The 22,377-nt window shown below is 67.5% G+C and overlaps 1 protein-coding gene across 1 annotated transcript; it reads right to left on the bottom strand.

Annotated features, from left to right (window-relative positions):
- Window positions 1-980: 980 nt before the first annotated feature.
- Window positions 981-22,168, bottom strand: BCAR1 (BCAR1 scaffold protein, Cas family member). The gene is made up of 8 exons (XM_056136694.1): window positions 22,134-22,168; window positions 22,030-22,103; window positions 7,457-7,966; window positions 5,027-5,188; window positions 4,799-4,915; window positions 3,178-4,236; window positions 2,739-2,828; window positions 981-1,867 (listed from the first exon to the last, which is right to left on the bottom strand). The coding sequence occupies exons 2-8, from the start codon at window positions 22,039-22,041 to the stop codon at window positions 1,355-1,357; spliced, it is 2,463 nt and encodes an 820-aa protein (XP_055992669.1). The 5' UTR covers window positions 22,042-22,103; window positions 22,134-22,168; the 3' UTR covers window positions 981-1,354.
- Window positions 22,169-22,377: the final 209 nt, after the last annotated feature.

Genomic DNA, 22,377 nt, shown 5'->3' on the forward strand with positions numbered 1-22,377 from the left:
GGCAGGTCATCACCAGGGTCAGGTTGCCACCTGGGGCGGCTGAAGGGGTTTCCTCCTGGGACTGCAGCAGGGCAGACTGACCCTGGTGCCAGAGGCCAGGAGGGGCAGAGAGCACCTCAACATGGGCTTATCTCCTTTCCAAGCAAGAGAGTTCCTTTGCAGAACTCTCAATGCCCGATCGCATACACTCCCCCGACCCTGGGTCTCCACTGTCCAGCCCCAATGTTCCTTCTATCTGAGGGCCCCACTGTGGCCTGCAGCCCCTCACCCCCTCAGGCCGTCCCACCTGCTGTTTGGGAGCAGGGGACTGGTGTTGGGGCCAGGGGTCTGCTGTGGGCTTGGTCTAACCCCACACATAACTGTTTGAGGGTGATAAAACATTTGGAGTGATTATACAGCGGTAGGTACTTGCCTTGCAAGTGAGCACCACCAGGGGTGATTCCTAGGTGCAGAGCCAGAAACAGGCCCTGAGCATCGCCAGGTGTCGCCCCAAGCCCCCACCCGCTGTTTCTGTCTGGGCGGGGTAAACAAGTAACTGGAAAAGCTCCACCTGGCCCAGAACAGAATCCTGTTCCGCCCCCTTCCCCCGCTGCTGCTGGACAGCGCCCCTCCAGGGGGGCTGGGGTGGAGGCCTCTGGGCGGGTCAGGAGGGCCCAGCACTGAGGGCCCAACTCCATCCATCTCCATCCCAAGGCCAGCAGGGCCCAGAGCTCTCATTCATGCGGCTGGCGGCCTGCCTGAAAGGACAGTCCCTCCCCCCACGGCCCGAGACTTCATCTCTGCTGATGAAGCTGACCACAGGCTCCAGAACCCCCACGGCTCCCCTTGTCCCAGCTGTTTCCCAGGGCCTGGGGGTTCTCAAAGGACCCTGTTCCCTGCACCCTTGGGCACTGCCCGCAGCCTCCAACTCCTTGGCGTACCCCCAGGACCCCTTCCTGTCTCTCACAGGCCAGAGAAGCAGCTTTTCATTTTTTATTTTATTTAAATGTAGACTATTAGTCAAATGATTGGAAAATCAATAATGAAAAATAGTGTTTAGCAGTCTCTCCTGGTGTAGCGGAGGGTACGCCAGCGCGGTGCCTGCACCTACCTGTCAGGGGCACTCGGTTGCCCCTGTGCAGAGGCAGGCCTGTGTGGGGGTCAGAGCCCTGTGCCCTGCGCCCCCAGGGAGCTGCCAGCTGCCCCCCAGACCTGGTTCCTGGGCTGCGCCCCATCCCGCCACGTCATAAATATGTACAGGTCCACAGCTGGCGGGGCGCCGGGCCATTCCCAAGCCCACGCTCGGCGACTCTGTTCACGCAGCTCAGGCCGCCACGGCCCGCTGCCCCTTCCCCTGTCTCGGGTCACTCCGTGCTCAGGCGGCGGCCAGCTGGCCCAGGACACGGCGGAACTGCTGGGTGCTGTGGCCCAGCTCCCTGACCCTGTCCACCATGTCCTGGGCGGCGGTGGCTGAGGGGTACTGCAGGGCGGCGGCCTTGGTGGTGGCCACGATGCCGCGCAGCAGATCACACAGCAGGTTGCTGTAGTGTGTCACCTGGCTGCGCACGTCGGCCGCCTTGGCCTGCCGTGACAGCGTGTCCCCGATGAACACCAGCTTGTGGGCACTCAGGATGACAAACTTGCTGTGTGCCACGAAGATCTTGGGCGGCTGGTTGGAGGCCACGGCGGAGAAGAAGGCGTCCACCGCGTTGGTCAGCGTGGTCAGGTTGGCCTCGCACTGCTCCAGGTAGAAGAGCAGCAGCTGCCGGTCCGAGGGGCCCAGCCCGCCCGTCCGCCCGGGGGCCAGGGGCTGGGCTGACGTCCAGTTGGCCAGGTCGTGGTCTATGGGCCGTGTCACCTCCTGCTCCAGCCGCTCGAACTGCTTCAGCTGGGGCAGCGGGAGAGCAGAGCAAAGGTCAGGGATCCTTCTAGAAAGCGGGCCCGGGGAACCTTTGACTACAGGGGCCACTGCACACGTGGTGCCCCTTAGCACAGTCCACTCAGCCTCACGAGCTGCTGTGGGCGGCGGCCACCCTGAGGGGACAGGGGTGCCCTGCAGAGATGTCACACCCCAGAAGTGGAGGAAAGGGCGGTGCCCTTTCCATCTGGGTTTGCTCTTGTGTTTGGGCAGGGCTGCTCCCGACCCAGTGTGGGTGTTTGCTCTTGGCGGTGGCCGAGGGTCTGCCCAGGCTCCTGCGTGCTGAGCTGAGTGCGCCCCGGCCCTGTCTTGCACAGGGGTCAGTGTATGTGTGTCCATTTCCACTGTCACCATGGTATTGGGGAGGGGCCTCTTTCCCCCGCCCCAGCAGTGCTCGGTGGGCCGGGCTGGACTCGCCCTACGACTGTACTATCTCTCTGGCCTCAAGTACCTTCATTTTTTTTTTAGTACTTTCACAATCCAAAAAACTTCCTCAGGCTTTTTTGCGGGGGAGGTGGGAGGATGTGGGCCGCCCCTGGCTCTGTCTGGGCTTGAGGGCCACTCCCAGCGGTGCTATGGGGACCGTACCCATATGTGGTGTCAGGGATAGGACTGGGGTAGCGAGAGACAAGGCAGGTGCCCTCCCTCCCGGTCCTGCCTCTCAGGCCCTCCTGATCATAAAAGTTCACCCTTTCTCCAACTCAGAAAATGACGCCAAGGGCTCGTCTGTGAAGGACGGTGCAGCAGCGTCTCCAGGGCGGAGCGCGGGGAGGGAGGAGAGCCAACAGTGCCTCTGTGGCCTGGGGCAGGGCGCGACCCTGGGGCCCTCGCCGGGACCCACCTGCTGCAGCTCCAGCTGGTTCTTCCCCTGCCGCATGATGTTGCCTTTTTCCAGCAGCTCCTTCTGGGTTTTCTCGAATTCTTCCTTCCCCTGGATGGGAGACAGGAGACGGGACTGAGACCCAGGGCCCAGGGGCGTGGCCACCAGGTGGCGCTGCCCGCCGTGCCCAGCGGGGAGAGCAAGGAGGGCCCAGGGCACACTCCCTGGCATGCCAGGAACCTCCGAGCACAGCACAACGGCTGACACTGGTCTTGCTGCTTGTGGCTCGTGGCCGGGGGCCTGGTCTCCCCCCACGACAAGCCAGGACTCCTAGTCCACCTCCCGTGCACCCCACTCGACTCCCTCAATCCACCGCCCCAGCCAGAACGGAGCCGCCAGGTGGGGAACGGGCCAAGTGCAGGTGTGAACAGGGGCGTCCGTGTGGGCGGCGGGCACCCACCTGCAGGTGGACATAGTCGTAATCCTCCATCCAGCCCCCCTCACTGTTCTCATACTGCCCGTCTGGTGAGTCCTGGGAGGTGAACTTGGGGGGCGAGGGCAGGGGCCGGGACTGGATGCTGCTGGCCTTGTCGGGGCCGCTGGCGTGCGGGGGGCCACCCCCCTCAGGCGTGGGCCCGGGGCCCTTGGTCCGTCTGAAGAGCAGCGAGGCGTTGCCGTGGAGGAAGGAGGCCAGCTGCTTGGCGTCCTCGGGCACGGCCCGCGAGCAGGCCACCAGGCGGTCCAGGTCTTCCGGCGTGGGACCCGGGTCGCCCCGGCTGCTCTCTAGGGCCTGGCCGTGGGCCACCAGTGTCTGGTACACGTCCTCCATCTTCTGCAGCTGCCGGCCCAGCTTGGCATGCAGCGTGCGGTCGGGTGTGTGTGCGGCGTTGCCCACTGCGCCACGGGCAAAGTCCAGCAGCTCATGGACGGCGCCCTGGACGGTGGCCACAGCGGCCCTCAAGTCCTGCGTTGGGGGCTCCTGCGGCTCGGGGGCGCCGCGCCAGCCCCCACTGCTCCCCGCTAGGTCCAGGAGGTGGGCCACGGCGGCACTCACAGCCTGCTGCAGCCGGGCCAGCGCCTCCACGGCCACCTCCAGCTCCAGGGGCTCCCGGCCCGGCGCCGCTCCCTCGAGGGACGTGGCTGACTGGCTGCTGCGGGTGCTGCCCGTGCTGGATGCCGACAGCCGCTTGCCCTCTGCCGGGGCCTCGCGCTCGGCCGGTGGTGGCACCGCATACACGCCCTCGGCCGCCCCACGCTCCCGAGGCGTGTCGTAGAGGGCGCCGGGGCCCGGCCGCCTTAGGCCGGGGGGCACGTCATAGAGGTCAGGCGCTGGCGGGGGCACGTCGTACACGTCCTCAGGGGGCGGCGAGTCCGGAGGGGGCGCGGCGAGGACCAGTGGGTGGCGGGCCGGGTCGAAGGGCCTGGCCTTGGAGAAGGCGGGCGGCACATCGTAGGTCTCCTCGCGCACCAGCGGCCCGTCGGGCACGTCCTTGCTCACCGACGGGGGGATGTCGTATACCTGCGTGTGTGTGGGGGGGCGGTCAGGACTGCTGCCATTGCCCAGGGCCCCCCTCCCAGCCCTCCTCGTGCTTTCCCATCCAACGGTTCAGAGCCAACCCCTGGTTATTTTGGGGGGGCGGAGGGGCAGAAGAGATTTTTGGGCCACACCAGGCAGAGTTCTGGGGCTATTTCTGCCTTGGTGCCCAGGAGTGCCCCCTGGCGGTGCTGGAGATCCGACAAGCCCAACAGCACAGCCACTGTCCTGGTTGCGCCGCCCCCAATGAGCTCCTTGGGCCACTGGCGACTGGCCCGCTCAGCCCACTCTGGGGGGCAGGGCAGCCTCCACCCCCAGCCCCCTATGCACTCAGCTCTGCAGCAGGACCTGGCAGGGCTACCCACTTGCTCTTGGGTACCAACACCTGCTTCCTGGACGGTCCTACTCAGGCCTGTGCCCCTTTTCCATATCTCACTGGCCCCCTCCTGCCCTCAAAAGGATTCCAATTGGGATAACAGCGTGGTGGCCTGGTGGAGGGCGGGCGGGGGCACCCACCCGACACGCTCCCGCTCAGCCCTGTGCTCACCGCGTGGTGACTAGACAGGGGCAGACCCTTCTCCACGCTGGGGGGCACGTCGTACACATCCAGGGAGGGGTCCCGGCCATTGGGTCCTTTGACAGCCATAGGGGGCGTGTCATAAACCTGCAGGTGGGAAAGCGGTAGTGAGGCAGGTGCAGGGCCGCCCGGGGCATGGAAAGAGAAGGAAGCCCCCCGAGACCGTAGGCCAGGGCTCGAGAGCCCCCCAACACCTACCTCTTGGCCGTACTGGCTGGGAAGGAGCCCGCGGACGGGGGGCACGTCGTAGATGTCCTGGGGCCCGGGGCCCAGCAGGTGGCGTGGGACGTCGTACTCGTCCTGCTCCGGCTGGGGGGTCTCAAACACGTAGCCTTGACCCACGCGGGTGGGCACCACCACCTGCAGGCACAGGGCCGTCACCCCTGCCCGGTGGCAGCTGCAGGGCCCCCTCCCGACAAGCTCCTCAGAAAAGCGCCCTCAGGGTGACAGTACGGCCAGTGCCAGGAACCCCCTGACCACCTCTTTGGCCCCCACGACCAGGCCGCAGTCTCCTGAGCCCAGCGAGGTGCGAAGGAGCACAGCACAGGGGCACGATCTCAAAAGGGGGTGGAGACAAGGCCCCCTGCATGAGGGTGGGGGACCCCGCGTGCAGTGAGTAGCCACAAGCCCTGGCCCTGGGGACCCCATATGGGGGAGGCTGGGGACTCTCTGGGCCCTGCCCCCACAGGCGGCAGCTCTCCACAGAAAGGTCTTTTGTTCCCTAATCAAAGGGGACATCTGGGGCAGGGTTGACTCACAGGCTCCCTCCCCCGGCTCTGCCAGCCTCCCGGGAGTGGAGGGTCCCAGCAGGGTCTGGCAGGGGTCCCCGCCCACAGCACACACCCCTCGCCTACCCCCCCCATGCCCACCCCCACCCCGTGTGGGGCCCTCGCAGGCGTGCTCCGGCGCAGCCCAGACCAGAGTCTCTTCCAGAGCTATTTTTAGACTCTGGCCCTGCCAAGAGCAGGGCGGGACAGACGTGGCAGGTTGGCTGGCCTGGAGGAGAGGCCCAAGGCTTCTCCAGGCCCCTGAGTGCATCTCAGGGCAGCTGGGGCCCCCCTGGAAGGGAGACCCCTACCAGCACCCTGTGAACAGGCTCAGTGCTAGCCACTGCCCCACGCTCCTGAGGCGGTGACCTGTGGCAGACCCCCAGGGACCAGCCGGGCCTGGGCAGGGCAGGGGAGACAGTCCCCTGGGCGCAAAAATGGTCCCCTGCAAAAGTGAGGCTGAGGCCTCCAGGAGCCCCGGGTGGGAGAAGTGCCCCCCACTCCCAGGGGCCTGAAGGGGGGGGGACGTCCGGAAGCAGGACTGAGCTCGGCTGTGGCATCTGCCGCCTGATGGTGCCAGGTCCCCGAGTGCCCCTTCTCTGTCCCCTCCCTCAGGGCCACCCTGACTTCTCTACCATGAGCCACTCCCCCCCATCACATCTGCGATGCCAGCAGCAGCCGCCCCATAGTCCGGAGGGAGAGGCCCCATCCCCACCCTTTGACGTGGCAGCGCCCCTGGGCACTGTGGGCACCTGGACACGCCCCCGCAGGGAGGCCACGGCCTCGAGGTGGCCTTCACAGGAGAGAAGAGTGAGTGACCCCAGACAACGCCCCCACCCCCACTCCTGGACACGCAGAGGCGGGGAAGGCGGACAGAGAGGGCCCGGGGCGCCCCCCGCCGCCCGTCACCTGGTCGCACATTCCCAGGGCAAACAGGCCTGGCAACGAGCCTCTCGGGGAGGGCGGCCGGGCCCAGCACACACCCTCCTTCTGCCATCAGCCCGGTCAGCGCCCAGCAGCTGGTTCAAGCAGGGAACGGGTGCTAGGGGCCCCGAAGCCTCAGAGTGATCAAGCCCCGACGCTCCCCGTGACGCCCTCACACACGCAGGACAAGCGGCCTGCAGAGGGGACGGGGCAGGGGCTTCCTCAGGCCGTGAGAGTCTGGGCTGGACGAGTGTGAGTGAATGAGGAGTGAGGAGGGAGTGTGTGAGAGTGAATGTGTGGGAGTGTCTGAGGAGTGAGTGAGGAATGAGGGAGTGAGGAGAGGAGCGAGAAGGGGGTGAGGCGGGCGAGAAGTGAGGAGTATGAGGCAGCGTGTGAGGAGTACGAGTAAAAGAGTGTGTGTGAGTGTGAGAAGTGAGAGGTGACTGTGTGAGTGTGTGAGCGTGTGAGGATTCAGTGGGGCGAATGTGTGGAGAGTGAGGGAGGAGCAAGAAGTGAGGATTGCGTGTGTGAGAAGTGTGTGAGGAATGTATGAGGAGTGAGTGTGAGGAGTGAGTGTGTGTGAGGAGTGACGAGTGTGTGAGGAGTGAGAAATGAGAATGAGTGAGGAGTGAATACGTGAGGAGAGGAGTGAGTGTGTGAGGAGTGTGTGAGGAGTGGGAATGAGTGAGGAGAGCATGCCCATGGGCGACAAGCACAGTGCATGCGTGTGCACGCAGGTCTGAGATGTGGGAGTGAGCCCACGTGGCTGAGCGTGAGGAACTGTGTGCACTGGGGGGTCCTGGACGCGTGCAGGTGTGTGAGACTGTCGGTGTGCAGGGAAGGTGTGCACACGGGTACACAGTGCCAGACACGGCCCCAGCTGGCCCTGGTCTGGTCCTCCCCTGCCGTCTCGGGCAAGGCCAGCGGGCAGTCTCACCTTGGCCGGTGGCTTCGTCCCTTCCCAGCCGCGCGCGTCCATGGACGGGGGCACCTGGTAGATGTCGTGGCCCATCCCGGCAGCGGGGGGCACCTGGTAGATGTCCTGGGCGGGGCTGCCGGGCCCCGGGGGCACCTGGTACAGGTCCGGCGCGGGGTGATGCGCCTGCGGCTTCGAGAAGGGGGCCGAGTGCTTGGCGGGGGGCGACTGGAACTGGGGGCCGGCGCCCGGGGGCTGGTAGTGGGCCTTGCCGGGGGTGGGCACCAGGTACACGCCGTCGGGCGGCGGCGGGTAGGCGGCGGGTGCTGCGGGCTTCTTGTCCTGCATGCCCAGCAGGATCTTGAGGCGGTTGCCCGGCACGATGCCCTGGCGCCCGTGCAGCGAGCACAGCCACCAGCCGTCCAGGCCCTGCGTGTCCCGCTCCAGCACCGTCATGATGTCGCCCTTGCGGAAGGAGAGCTCGTCCGGGGACTCGGCCACGTTGTCGTACAGGGCCTTGGCCAGCACGTTCTGAGGGGAGAGAGAGAAAACGCTCAGGCGGGCACGAGGGGAGGGTTTGTGCAGTCCCCTAGCAGAGGCCCAGGGGGCAGGGGCACCGACGCTCTATGGGCTGGCGCACCCCTGCCAGCCAGGCCTACATGACCAGACAAGAGGGGAGGGGACACCCGGTGACGGGCGGGCACAGCGAGGGAACCATGCGACAGATGCCAGCCCGGCCACAGCGGGCAGCACGGCCGCCCCTGGAGGGAATGTCCCGCCCTGTGGGGGGCTGGAGAGCCCAAATCACGGGACCCAGGTAAGTCTGGGGCAGGGTGACTCAGAGCTGGGACAAAGCCAGGTCGTCCAAGATTACTCATCAAGTTATGATGACAATCAAAACGCCAGCAGCACTGGGGGGGGGGGGCGTGGGGCGAGGGCAGGAAGTCGGCCTGAAGGAAGAGAATGCCCGGCCTCCGTGAAAGGTGCAGGCCCGTGAAGGGACAGGTCACCTTGGAAGGGACACCAGGGCAGGCAGCGCGGGCGGTGGTGCGCAGCTCGGGCTCACTCCAAGGAGCCCCACGTGGGGACCTGGGGGACTCTGGAGGCAGAGCCAGCCGGCCAGGCAAGGGACGAGAAGCATCAGGTGGGAGGTGCGCACCAGGCCGGACCCAGGACCCTGCCGCCACACGGTCCCCCAGCACAGCCGGGCGTGGTCCCCAAACTAAATCACAAAGGGGTGAGAAGGCACCAAGCCCGGCTGCTGGGGAAGGAAGACCTGCGTCAGCCCACGGGCACAAGAGGGCGACGGGCACCCACCCAGCCGCGTCCAGGGCCACACCAAGACAGTCCCCAGAGCCACCCCCTGCCTCGCAGGAGCCAGTCTGAGAGGGGTCCTGGCACAGGAAGCGGGGGGCTGAGGTGGCAGCGGGTGCAGGTGCCCAGCCTCAGTGGGCGCCCGTGGTTTCAGGTCTCGAGATCCCGCGGGGGTCAGCCTGGGTTCCCCGGCTCCCCCTTTCTTGGGCTCAGCTCTGCCGCTGCCTCCGAGACTCGGGGTCCAAGGAAGCGGCATGAGGTCCACACTGCCTCAGCACAGCCTGGGGGTCTGAGCACCCCCCACCGAGGGACCCCTGCCCAAGGGGGAGGGATGCCCTGGGGGCGAGGTAGCACCAGGACCGCGGGACAGATGAAGGGGCGCTCTCGGGCCCCCCACCCCACCCCCAGGGACAGAGGCCCCAGCTCTTCCCGCGGCCTCCCCCGCTCAGCTGAGCGTTTGTAGGCTGCGGGCCCCTCTGGGCTCCAGGCAGGACTCCAGGCTGCCCTGGTCTGCTGCCCCCCAGGGCTCGGCCCCCAGCCCCTTCTGCCAGGGAGAAGAGCATGTTTCCCAAATATGGTCGGCCACAGCCTGACACGGGGACAACGCCCACCCTCCCCCAGTGACCCCGCAACACAGAGCCGCTCCGCTGGGTCCCCCAGTCCCGGCCCTGGTGACCACAGGAAGTGCCAGCAGAGTGAGTCACAGGAAAATTCCCTGCAGCCGCTGAGGGCTGGGGGGTGGGGGGGCCGGGCTGCCCCCCGGAGGCCCCTCACCTAGGAGGGGGAGGACACAGCCCGGGAGGGCCCGGGGAGCACCGCGGAGGGCGAGGTGGGGTGGGTGGGCTGGCGGGCCCTGGGTACCTGGGGCCGCCCCAGCCCGTCCGGGCGAGCCGGCTGGGAAGAACCGCACAGGCCGGGCACGTGGCAGCGGGCGCCTGGCACCGGGGCTCCTCTCCTGCGTCAGCGGGCGCCCGCCCCCAGGCCGGCCTCCGGGCACTGCTGGCACCGGGCCCTCGGCGAGCAGCACCAGCCGCGGCTTCCTCCCTGCCCCTGACCTTGGGTGAGTCCCTGGCGGCGGGCTCACGGCCGGGCCTGTCGGGAAGGGGCACGTGCTCCAGAGGTCGGACTCTGCCACGGCTCTGCATGAGGACGGGAAGCAGGGTGTGCAGATAACGCGGGACGGTCCCCTGGAGTGAGGCCTCAGGACCCCCGGGGGGGCTGAACAGTTGGTCAGGAGTGGGGCCCTGGGGGGTGCTGGACACTGGCTGGGCTCACTGCAGATCCCTGGGGCCGTGCCCGAGAGAGTACAGGGCTGAGGCTGCCCAGCAGCTGACCCCGGCTCTAGCCCCAGCTCCGCTGCAGTGACTCCCACCCCCATCCCTGCCCTCACAAAAGGGCAGGATAAGCCCAGGAAGGCGAGACCCACACACCGGAGCTCCCCAAGACTAGGCCTGCCCCCGTGGGAAGAGGGCCAGCTGGCAAGGGGCCACACTGCCCACCCGCTGCCAGGCTCGAGTCTGGCCACCCCAAGGACCCCTGCCCACGGTCCTACTCCCCCTCAGAAGAGGACGTGGCATCCCCTGTCCCCCAAAGAGCTGACCGCTGTCCTGATCCTGCCCTAGGCTGTGCGGGGCCTGGACCCCAGCACCCAGCTGGGGAAGCAGGAGGCCTTTGTGAACCCAGAGTGGGCAGAGACCCCCATTTTGAGACCCCTAGGTCATTTGAGTGCCTGGTGGGGCTGGGAAGACAGCACTGCGGGTAGCGCTTTTGCCTTGCACGTGGCTGACCCGGGATCGATCCCCGGGCACCCCACATGCACACCCAAGTACCGCCAGGAGTACAGAGTCCTGAGTACAGAGCCAGGAGGAAGCCCTGAACATTGCTGGGTGTGGCCGCCAAACAAAAACAAGCCCCCCAAAGAACAGCCTGGTGGGCAGGCAGGAGTCTGCCTGGCTAGGCGCTGTGGTGTCGGGGGCTCTCTGGCCAGCGGGGCCTCAGGGTCACAGATCACATCCCGGGGAATCTCTGGCCAAACCCCCGGACTCTGGGGGCTCTGCCTGTCCGGGTGGCTGGGAAGCGACAGAAGCCGCAGGGCCCCAACAACTCAAAGACCTCAAGGACAGTTCCGTGTGCAGCGCCCCCTCTGAGCCCCCTAAAGCCCCTCGTGGGCCCGGGAGGCCCAGCACCACCAGGTGTGGCAAACAACCAAGCAGCCTGAGTGACTGTAGTCCCCTCCGTCTCGCGGGGGAAATAGGCCCCAGCAGCCGCGGGCGGGGGGCTCCTAGTGTCACAGCCAGGGGGCCTCGAGCGAAAACATCACGTGCGCTCTTCCCTTCTTGCCACCCCCCAAGCACACACACGCACACGCATGTTCTTGCACACACACACACACAGATGCACACACTCGCATGCATGCACACGCTAACACACAAACACGTGTACAGGACCATATATGCATGCACATACACAAGCACACACGCGTGCATGCACGCACACCCCCTCCCCCCAGGCCTGAGAGGCAGCGCCTCATACAGCGTCTCCAGCAAACACTACCCAGCTCCCCTGAGGTCCAGCACCATCTCCAACATGGGCCAAGCAATCCTGGGGTCCCAGCGAGCGAGCCCTGGAACAGCCGGGCCAAAAGAAGCTCAAGATGCTCGGCCTCCCCCAGCCTCAGGCCACGCACTCCGCTGGGAAGGCCGCCCTGTGGCCTGCGTCCCACGCTGGGGGGACCACCTCCTTTCCCGACCCCACACCCTTGCCGGGGGTGAGCTCGGACAACCCCCTGGAGGTTCCCAGGGACACCTAAGGGCCACGGTCTGCACAAGTGCTCAGCCCCAGCACCTGCTCGGCAGACTCAGGAGCCCAGCCTGGCTGGACAGCAGCAGAAACAGGCGTGTGTGTATGTGTGTGTGTGGGGGGGCACATTCTTGCCACCTCCACCCACTAACAGGGTATCTATCCCTGGCACTGTCCCTGGGTGGCTGGGCAAAGTGACAGCGGTCCCTCTTCAGGAGATGGCATTTGAGCCCTGACCACACCACATGGGCTGGCTGGGTGGGGGCACCATTTCAGACCCCCACCAAGTCTGTGTAGGCCACCCTAGCTGGGGGACAGTGACAGCCCACTGCTCCCCTGTTCTGGAAGGCTGCAGGAACTGCACCTCTACAAGATTTGCTTTCCACCCTCCATCTGTCTCAGCAGGAGTGGGAAGATGAGGGACTCATGGGGGCATCCCCAGCTCAGAAAGGGGACCCTGACTTCTGGGAAGGCCATGCAGAAGGAGCCGGGGCTGGCACCCCTCCAGCCAATGCCCCGACCCCTGCTTTCCTCCTGAGGTGGACTCAGGCTCCTCCCCAGGAACCCCCACCTTCAAGGCCCCCATGCACGGCCCAGAATCTCTGCCTAGCCCCCCGTTTCCCTCTGAGGTCTACCCCACCCCACAACCCGGAGTGCCCCAGAAGTGCCCCTCCTGCGGGCTGGTCCTGCTGCCCCAGCAACTAGGGGCACCTGGGGGGGGGTGGAGAGAAGAAGCTGAAGAAAAAGCTGAGGGGCGATCTGTCAGAAATAGTGCGGGGAGATCGCTCAGCGGCCCGCGGCCCATCCCTGCACAGCCCCCAAACACCAACAAGCGTCACCCCTGAGTGCCACTGGTTATGGCCCTGAAATAACGACGAGACAATGAATGCCAGGAGACAGAGGGCACAGCCTGGCACCAACCTGGTAGAGCACGGTGGTGCCCAAGAGCTGGAGCTGACCCGTGGGGCAGAGTCAGGAGCTAAGTTCTGGCCCCGCATCTGCCTCTGTGCCCCCAAACGCAGCAGGCTCAGGGGGGCACCAGGGAGATGGCACAGCCACAGCTCTGCCTTGTCCTGCCCCACAGATACCCAGGGCCTTCCCTGCTGCCGCGGGGAGAAGGTGATGGGTTCCAGGGAGGCGGCCAAGCCAGCTCGTCCCTCCCACCCGCACACACCAGCTCTCCTAAACTCCCCAGAAGAAAGGGGTCTCAGGAGGGGGGGTTCCCAGGTGTGTATGTGTGTGGGGGAGCGACACATCTCCTACCCGCAGCCACAGCAGGTCCTAGATGCTTCCTGGGTGTCCGGTGGAGGAAGAAACTTCCTGCCCCCCAAATCCAGAAGGGGGCCACTGGCCTTGCTCTGACAGCGGGAAGGGGCATCTCCCGGGAGCGCCCACTCCCCCGCGTGGGCTGCCCCGCCGGCCGCCCTCCTCTGCCAGGCTGCCCAAGCCCACGCCCTGGCCAATGTGCAGGATCTAAGCTGCAAGGTGGACCCTGCCCTGGTGGGCGCCGCATCCCCAAGCGCTGCGGCGGAAGAAGGGCGGGGGCGCGGACGTGCCGGGCTGCAAAGCCGGCTGTGAATCGCCGCCTCGCCGCCGGCTTCCGGCCTCGGACCCCTCCAGCCGGCCGGTAAACTGAGGCTCGGAGGCCGCGCACGCGGGTCCAAGGTCACCAGAAGGCAGTGGCCGGCGCGGGGCGAGGGCCTCCCGCCAGCAACTTTCCCGGATCCAGGAACTTTACGGCCGCCGGGGCCGGGCCGGGCCGGGCGCGCGGGGACCCGGGGACGAGGCAGCAGGAGCGCGCCGCGATGCCGGGGCTTCCCGGGACCCGGGTCCGCCCGCAGGGCCGTGGCCCCAGTGGGTCCGCAGACCCCGCCCCGGCGGCCGCACTCACCAGGTAATTCATGGTGTCCGGCCGGCCCGCGGCCACCACCGAGTCCCCGCGCACGGGTGCCCGCCGCGCCGGTCCCAGCGGCTCCGCCCGCCGCCGCCGCCCGGCCGGCCCAGCCCCGCTCCCGGCATGCCCGGCCCGCGCGCCCATTGGCCGCAGCCGCGCTCCGCGCCAGAGCCGCCCGGCCGGGCAGCGGCCACGCCCCGCCCCGGGCCCCGCCCCCGCCCCGGGCCCCGCCCCCGGCCCGCCACGCCCCCCGCCCCGGACCCGCTCCTGGGGAGGCGGCCGCGCCGGTCCCCCTCGTCCCGGCCCCCTCGTGCCGGCCACTGGCCGCGCCGCCCTGGGACTTCTGCCCTACCGGAGGAGGCCGAGCGCGTGGCGTTCCTGCCCACAGGGCAGGCAGATGCAGGGTGGAATCTGGAGGCCAAGGCAGGCAGGCCCTAGCCGGCCCAAGTCCGGACGAAAACGGCGCGGCCCCGCCTCTGATCGATTCCTAAACTCGGGGAAACTAAGGCAGGGGGGCTTGGGGGCTCCTGGTCCCAGTAAGCGCGCAACCTCTTCTGAGGCTGAGGCCCGAAGGTCAAGGGTGTCAGTGTTGTGGGCCGCCGGCCTCCCCGAAGCATCCTCCCTCGAGTTCCAGGAGCTGCAACGGGGCCCCATCCCTGCCACTCTAATCCAGACCTAACACCTGTGCCCAGTTCCAAGCGCCAAGGCGGAGAAGCGTGCCAGGACAGAGGCAGGACCCGCAGTGGGGAACTGAGTGTTGGGTGCTTGGTTCCCCTGAACCCCCCTCCCGGGGAGGCAGGTGGGGGGACTCACAGTGCCCCAGCCCCCAGCAGAATGCGGGGTGCAGAGCGGGGGGGGGGGGGGAGGGGTTGGGGAGCTGAAGGAGGTCTGGGGGGACCTGGGGCAGCGGAACCCCTCTAGGACTGGCAGTCTGTGCCGGCCCAGAGCTCAGTCACATCCCAGACACGCACGTGGGACACCGCCAAGGAAAGTGGGGCAGCAACCCCCAGGCGTGGCAGCGAAATGCACACGGGCCCCAGGAGAACCCACAGCTGTGTCCACCTGACAGACTCCCGACACCTGCCCAGCACCACAGACTCAGCCGCTGGCCAGGGTAGCCCGAGGCCGGCTGGTCCTGGATCCCAGTCCTCCAGAGAAACTGGGAACAGCGGTATGATCTCCCCAGAACTTCTGGGAGCACCCAACAGGACCGCCAGCCAAGGCAGCGGTAAGGAGCGGCCAGCTGTCCACCCTCCTGGCCCGTGCCCCACAGAAGAGCCAGGTCTCAGGAAACGTGACCAGGACATCACCTCCGGCTTGTCCCCACAGCTGTGCCCAAAGCCAGGCCGGAGGCTCTGGCCCCAGAGAGCAGCCCTGGGGCCCCGCGCGTCCTCCCGGGAGGAGGATCCCGCCCTCCCCTCCAGTCAGTGGGCCAGTGGCAGCGGCCAGGCTCCCACTGGGCGGTCTCTGCAAGGACAGGCCACCCACGGCCCTGAGGGGCGGGGGCACGACCCGGGACTGAAAGGAGATTCACAGCGTAGGCAGGCGGGGGAGGGGACGGCTGGGTCACAGGCATTTCAAAAATGTGCTCCTTTCCACTCACACCCCCACCCCCAGCCTGTGCCTTCCAGAATGGCATTTCCGCCCGGGATCCAGGGCCGGGATCCGCCGATCCGCGCCCTGCAGTGCGTGTGCATGTGGGAGGGGCGGGGGAATGGGAGTGAGGGTCTGCCGCGCAGGGGGTGGGGACCAGTCCTGGGCCCGGCTGTAGGCCTACTCGATCCGCCAATGATGGGGTAGGAAGGGCCTGTGGGCACAACCGAGGTTCACCCAAGGGCCCAGCACCTGCCCGCAGAGATCGGACCCACACACGGGGCAAGGGAAAAGGGAATGTTGCTGGGGCAGGAAGAGTGGTGGTGTGCGCACGCGGCGCGTGTGTGTGTGTGTGTGTGTGTGTGTGTGTGTTTGTGTGTGCGTGTGTGTGCACATGCCCCTCCCCCATGGTGACTCAGGGTCCCCTGTCACCTCCATGAGACTAACACAGATGTCACCACTCCTCTCTAGGGACCAGTAAGCCGGAGGGAACACGTGGGGACACTGGTTCTCAGCTGTCCAGTGTCCACTGGGTGACAGCAGCTGCTGAGCCCAGGAGCCCCAAGGCCAGTAGGGAAAGTGACGTCAGCTCGGTCACAGGCTTCTGCCCCTGGGGGACAAGGACCTGGGCCCTGGACCTCCCTTCTGTGGGTCCTTCCATCAGACCTGAGCCCTGAGCACAGAGCCCTGCCCTCTCTTTAGACCCAAGCTCCCAGCTGCGGGGAGGGAGGTGAGGCCGGCCGCGACCGCGCAGACTCCAGGACCCTCGAGACCACGCACAGAGGACGGTTCTAAGCCGCGGCGTGGGCACACGCAAACACATGCACGCACACAAGAGTAGCCGCAGAGGTCAGCTGATGGCCAGCTCGGCTCTGGGAGTAGCAGCAGCAGCAAAGGATTTCCTGAGGCCGGAGGTGAGCGTTGCCAGCCCAGGGACAGGAAGAAGTGATGCGTGTGGAGGGCCACCAGAGCTGACGCCTCCCCTTCCCGGGGGGCCACTGGAGCTGGCCAGCCCCAAACCAGCCGCCCTGCCCCGGAGAGGAGCCGCACTGTACCCTGGGGCCAGCGCCGTGGCCCCCGCAGAGGCCCAGTGGCGAGACAGCACTGACCATACTGCCACCAGCAGCAGCTGAGCTTCCCCAGCCTGGGTGCGCTGAGGTCACTCCAGGGCGGGGGATGGCTGGGCCCGGGGTCACTGGCTGCCCCTCTGGGCAGCGCACACCAGGCCTAGGGCAGAGGCAGGACCAGGAGGGAGGACGTGGGGCTGGGTGCAGGGGCTGGAGCGAGAATTCCATGAAGTGCCCTAGCTGGAGGAGGCAGAACTTCCCGAAGACCCCTCAGCACCCCCATGGCACGGGCCCCCACTGTCTGAGCCCCACTCTCTTTGCACCCCTTCCTTCCCCGAGAACTCCCAAAGTCCCCCAGACCTTCCTGATGCTGTGAGGCAGTGGCAAGGGGGGTTGGACCAAAGCTCGAGTCAGAGGCTGAGGCTGTGTCTGTCTGACAGAGGCCGGGCCTGACACTTCGGGAGGAAGGGCTGCGGGGATGGAGCAGGGGTGGGTCGCGAGGGGCTGCATGGAGCTGGCAGAGTGGAAAGGGAAGGTGAGCAAGGCATCCCTGACCTCGGAGGAAGTGTTGCTGTCTGGTGCCCACAGGGACAGGGACGGGGACAGGGTGTGGCCAGACGCCGCCCAGCGGCCATCTGCTCCCCTCTCCCATGGCAACCAGTGGCAGCGTACCAGGGCAGGCAGAGGGGGTTTCACCAGCCATCTGCCACCCGCACTTGCTCCTGCCAGGGGCACACGGGGCGTGTGGCGGGAGGCGGGCAGCAAGACAGCAGCTCTCAGGCCTGAGCACGACTCTTGCTTCAGCACCAGCGAGATCACCGGCCGCCCTGAGCCCAGAGCCCCGGGAGAAGCGAAGCCCCTCGGGAGATGGGGCAGAATCGCTGCACCGTCCACTGTGGCCCCGACACGCGGGCCAAGGGAGAGAGGCGGGGCCCCAGTGGAGGCTGGGGTCTCACCCTGCCAGGAGGACGGGCTTCCTGGAGGAGGCAGTAACCCCGGGGGCAGGTGCCGAGGGGGGCCCCGGAAGGAGGGGTCTTCTACTAAGTGTCATTATGCCACCAATAAATAAATAAATAAATAAATAAATAAATAAAGTCCCAGTAAAGACTGAACTGGAGCGATAGCACAGCGGTAGGGCGTTTGCCTTGCACGCAGCCAACATGGCCGACCCGAGTTCGATTCCTCCGCCCCTCTCGGAGAGCCCGGCAAGCTACCGAGAGTATTCGATATGCCAGACACAGTAACAACAAAGTCTCCAATGGAGACGTTACTGGGCCCGCTCGAGCAAATCGATGATCAATGGGAGGGCCTTTACCTTTTACCTTAAAGACTTGAAAGAAAGTCAGGAACGGTGAGACCAGCCGGGGTGGAGAGCAGCGCCGGGTACGGGACCCCGAAGGGAGCCCAGGAATCCGAGAGGACTGAGGGGGGTGGGGTGTGGGGAGGCACCGGCTCTCGCCCCTTCACCCCTTCTCCCCTGGCCGCTTCTCCCTGAAGCTCAGGGGATGCAGTTCTGGGTGAGCCCCTCACAGGCAGCAGAAAGAACTCAGACGCCCGCAGAGCACGGCGGACCCTGCTGCGCCCCTCCCGAGCCGGCACAAACTCGGGGGACCCAGGATGGGGGGTACAGACTGCTCCCCACACCTCCAGGTATTCTCTCTCCTCCTGGTTCCCCCCTCCCCCTCCCCCTCTCTCTCCCTGTCTCTCTCCCTCTCTTTCTCTCTCCTCTATCCCCACACCCCCCCCACCCTGTCACTGCCACCAAGCCCGTGTGTCACCATCACTCGTACAACAGTGTTGAAGAGAAACACGGAGAGTGCCCAGAAGCCGGAGTCATGTCCGGCAGGAGGCCAACAGCTAAACCGCCAACATTTTTTTTTTTGGTTTTTCAGCCACACCTGGTGGTGCTCAGGATCACTCCGGGTGGGGCTCAGGGGACCCTCTGGGGTGAGAGGGTCGAGCGCAGGTGCCAGACAAGCTCTGAACCCTCAGCACCAATCCTGACCGCTCCGTGAAACACACGGGACAAGCGCACCCGAGGGCCACCACCACACCAACCACACGCAGAACAAAGGGCCCCGGGGAGGCCCCCTCGAGGCTTCCCCTGCAGAAAGCGTGAGGACGAAAAGGCTGGCTGCTCTGCCAGGCATGGGCATGCGGGGCTCACCGGGTGGGGGCACGAGCTTTCTGAGGCGACCATTATATGGGTCTAGGTTCGTCATGACCACCCCGACATCCGTTTCACTACAGGCAGAAATCTGCCGCAGGCCCAGAGAAACCCAGCCCTGAGATCGCTATGTGGCACCGACAGGAGGCGTGATGCCCTCGGTGCCCTGCGCGCTCTCCGGAACGGCCCTCCCCGCCTCCGTCCCCCGGGCCGGCCCATGCTGGCCTCGGACGGTCCCATGTTTCCTGCATCTTCTGCGCTCTCCCACGTCCTCCGTGGGGCGTGGCACAGTGAGAGTTGGTGGGCGGAAAGGGAGAGTGTGGCGGGTCGGGCCAGGCTCCCAGCCCGGCACCCGAGTCCCGAGGGCACAGCCCAAACCCAAACCAAGCAACAAAAATAAACAGCAAACGGTGATAACCAAGGAGGCCCTCAGGGGAGAGGAGGGCGCTGGCACTGCAGCACATGGCCGGTGGCCACGTCCTGCCTGCGTGGACATTCCCCGTGACCATGCACATAAGCCCCAGTCCGGCACATGGCTTGGGGACCAGCAGATGCAGACCCCGGTATCACACTGCCCCCCTCAGCCCCCAGCAGCTCTCTGCCCTGCCCTGCCCACCCTCAGCTCCAGCCACCTGCAACCGCTCCTGGGCCTTCGCCGCTGGGGGCACCTGACTGTTACGGGTGGGTGGCGCAGGGGGCAGCCAGGGTGAGCCGCTGGCATAGAGAAAGAGGGTCCGGGGACACTGGTGACACCCCTCAGCCCCGGGCCTGGGAGAGGCCTCCAGAGAGCCGAGGGCTTTGGGGCGGTGTGCCCTGCCTCAGGGGCCGGGGTGACCCAGTGAGCAAAGCAGCAGCTGGACAGGCTGGGCAGGGAGGGGGTGGCAGGGCCGGGCAGGCTCCTTGGCGACTGAACTGAGGACTTTGGACGGGGCCACTGTTCCTCTGTGAGCCTGTTCTGCCAGGCCCAACTGCCCACGGCCTGGCAGCCGCACCAGCCGCCCGTCACAGAGTGGGCAAGCCGGAGGCTGGCACAGAGCACGCTCCGGGAGGCTGGCAGACGTGGAGGTGGAGGCCACACCAGGGCCACGATCCCCGCCCACCGTGGCAGGAGCGGGCGCTCACGGCTAGACCCACCCTGCTGCCCAGCTCCGGGCAGGCTGCCTGGCCTCCGGGAGTGCCAGCTGCCTTGTAGGTGCCCACAGGGACCTACAAATTCATGCCTGGAAAGCCAGAAGCAGCGGGTGGGTCCCCCAGCAGCCACAGCCTGTGGACGGCTGCAGTCCCCCGCTGGAGAGGCCACACAGCCTGCCGAGCTCCTTCCTGGCCCACTGGGCTTCTCGCTCAGTGGCCCTCACAGCCGGCAAGACAAAGGTCCTCTGCCTGCCCAAAGAGCCCGGCCCAGAGCGTGCTCCATACATACAGGAGTGCCAACTCCCGTGCCCTGCAAGAGTGGCTATGCCCATTTCACAGACGGGAAGTCAGAGGCGGAAACCGCAGGGAACTTCAGCACTGCGGGATGGCCTCTCCCCGGGCAGCGCTGCGGAGCCAGCATCTTACAGCTCCCAGGCACAGACCCCATGGGCCCAGAGATCACGGGGTAAGACACTTATCTTGCTGGCACCCCCTACGGTCCCCTGAGCCCCGCAGCAGTGACTCCTGAGCTCGGAGTCTGGGGCAGTGCAAGCCTCCCCACACCCTGTGCAACAGCCCTCAGCCCAGGCGGAGACAGAAGTCAGGGCATGGCCAGGGGCTCGGGAGGCTCCAGTGTGCTGTCTCTCTTGATCCTGGGCATTACAGGGGTCACACGAGGGTCCCCCCACTTCCTCTCAACCTGGCCACTCCGGACCCCTTCCTTCCTCCTCTGCTCCCGTCCGCTCCCAGGCCAGCAGCTGTGCCCGAGCACCCCCACAGCAGCTCAGCCTGGGGTGCAGGGCTCGAAGTCTCCCCCCCCAGCCCCCAACGACCCTTCCCCTCCCTCCACAAACCAACCCACGGGAGCAGGGGCAGCAAGAAGACCCCCCAGCAGAATCTGGCCGAGGCCATGCAAACTGGTCACGGAGAAGGCCACCACAGCAGGGTCGTAGTCCTGCCCTCCAGAAGCCCCTGCACTACCGAGTTCAGGGCGCCAGAGAGGGAACCCCTGGTCCACGAAGGCAGGGGCCCAGCCGGCCTGACTGGGGTCCTGGAAGGAAAGGGGTGAGGGCGGCCTGACTGGGGTCCTGAAAGGCAAGATGCTCAGGTGGCCCCTACTTGGGTCCTGGAAGGTAAGGGGCATGGGTGGCCCCGAATCAGGTCCTGGAAGGCAAGGGGCGCAGGTGGTCCTGACTCGGGCCCTGGAAGGCAAGGGGCGTGGGTGGCCCCTACTCTGGTCCTGAAAGGCAAGGGGCGTGGGTGGCCCCTACTCGGGTCCTGAAAGGCAAGGGGCGTGGGTGGCCCCTACTCGGGTCCTGGAAGGCAAGGGGCCCAGGTGGCCCCTACTAGGGTCCTGGAAGGCAAGGGGTGCAGGCAGCCCGACTCAGGTCCTGGAAGGCAAGGGTGTGGATGGCCCCTACTAGGGTCCTGGAAGGCAAGAGGCGCGAGCCGCCCCGACTCAGGGCCCAGGGCTCCGTGCCACGCCCCACCCTGGCGGCAGGCGCAGGACCCCCGGCGCTGGGTGTCCGGGCGAGCAGGGGGAGGAGGAGGGCTTGGCACGCATCCCCCGGCTTCCCTCTGAAGATGAGGCAATTACGCGCGGAACCCGGGCGGGCGGGGGGCGCGGCTCGCACCAGCAGGGCCCGCAAGCCCTAATTTTTCCATCTGTAACTCGGCATTAGGGCTTCTGGGGGCGGGCGCGAGCCGCGAGCTCTAATTCCATAATCACCACGCTCAGCCCTGACACAGCGTCTCGGGGCCGGCGCGTCCTTAGGGGGCCGCGGGGGCGCGGGCGGCTGGGGGGTCCCCGCCGAGGCCGGGCGCCGCCGTCCCTTCCGGTCACCGGGCAGGGGGGGCCTCCTCGCTCCGGCGGAGGGACAATGGCCACGGCCTGGGCTCCGCCGCCTGCAGGGGGCGGCCCCGACACCCCCTCTCAGTGTGTCCATCTGCGAAGTGGGCTGCGGAGCGGTCAGCCGGCCGCTAGCCGCCCTCGGGGGCACGCAGGAGCCGGCTGCTGGCAGCGTGCGGCCCCGGGGTGCTGGCCGAGTCCAGGGGGGTGGTCCCGAGCGCAGAGGACCCCGCCCCGGCACTGGGGGGTGGGGGGGACGCGGGGCAGCGGCCACCCGGGGTCCAGCGGCCCAGGCAAACGTCCCGGGCCATCAGCCCTCCTGGAGGGGCGGGCGCGGGATGCCCACCCAGCCCGCCAGCGTCCAGGGGGAGGGGGCCGGATGGGAGGCGCAGCCCCCCGCCCCAGGCCCGGCCACCCGGGGGTCTTGGGGGCATCCCAGGGCGCCCCGCTGCCCCGGCCAGCGTCGGGCCTGGCCGTCCTGGTGGGGGAGGAGGGCCGGGGGGGGGGACGGCGGCGACTCCTCCCAGGCCCAGCTGTCCCCGGAGTGTCCCGAGCCAACAAAGCCCCGTCCCCGCGCCAACCCCAGCTCCCGGCGGGGGTCTGCGGGGGATCCGGGGGGTCCCCCAAGGAGCCGGCCCGGCGTCCGGCCCGACCCGGCCCTCGGGGGCAGCAGGGAGGACAGAGCCGGGCCGGGGGGGCGGCGATGGGGACGCCCGCGACCCCCGGCCCCCCGCGGCCCCCGGCCCCGCGCGCCCCGGCCCGCCCCCGGCGCGGACTCACCGGCACGGACATGGTGGCCGCGGCGCCCCGGCCGGGCGCGCGGGGGCTTCTCGGGGCTCCCGCGGCTCCTGCTCCCGGCGCCGCCGCCGCCGCCGCCGCCGCCGCCGCCGCCGCCGCCGCCGGACTGTCCGGCCGCCCGCGCCGCCGCGCATGCGCCGCCGCCGCCCCGCCCGCGCCCGCCGCGGCCCGTTAAAGGCGAGGACCCCGGACCCCGCCGTTTTCTGTCGGCCCAACGCGGCGGGTGGCCGAGCTCCCGGGCCGCCCTGCGGGGGGCGGGGAGGGTGGTGGACACACGTCCGGTGGCCGCGTGCGCTGCTGCGGGCGCACCCCCACCCCCCACCCCCAGCC

The sequence above is a fragment of the Sorex fumeus genome, unplaced genomic scaffold (genome assembly GCF_029834395.1).
Source record: "Sorex fumeus unplaced genomic scaffold, SorFum_2.1 ptg000122l, whole genome shotgun sequence".
NCBI lineage: Eukaryota > Metazoa > Chordata > Mammalia > Eulipotyphla > Soricidae > Sorex > Sorex fumeus.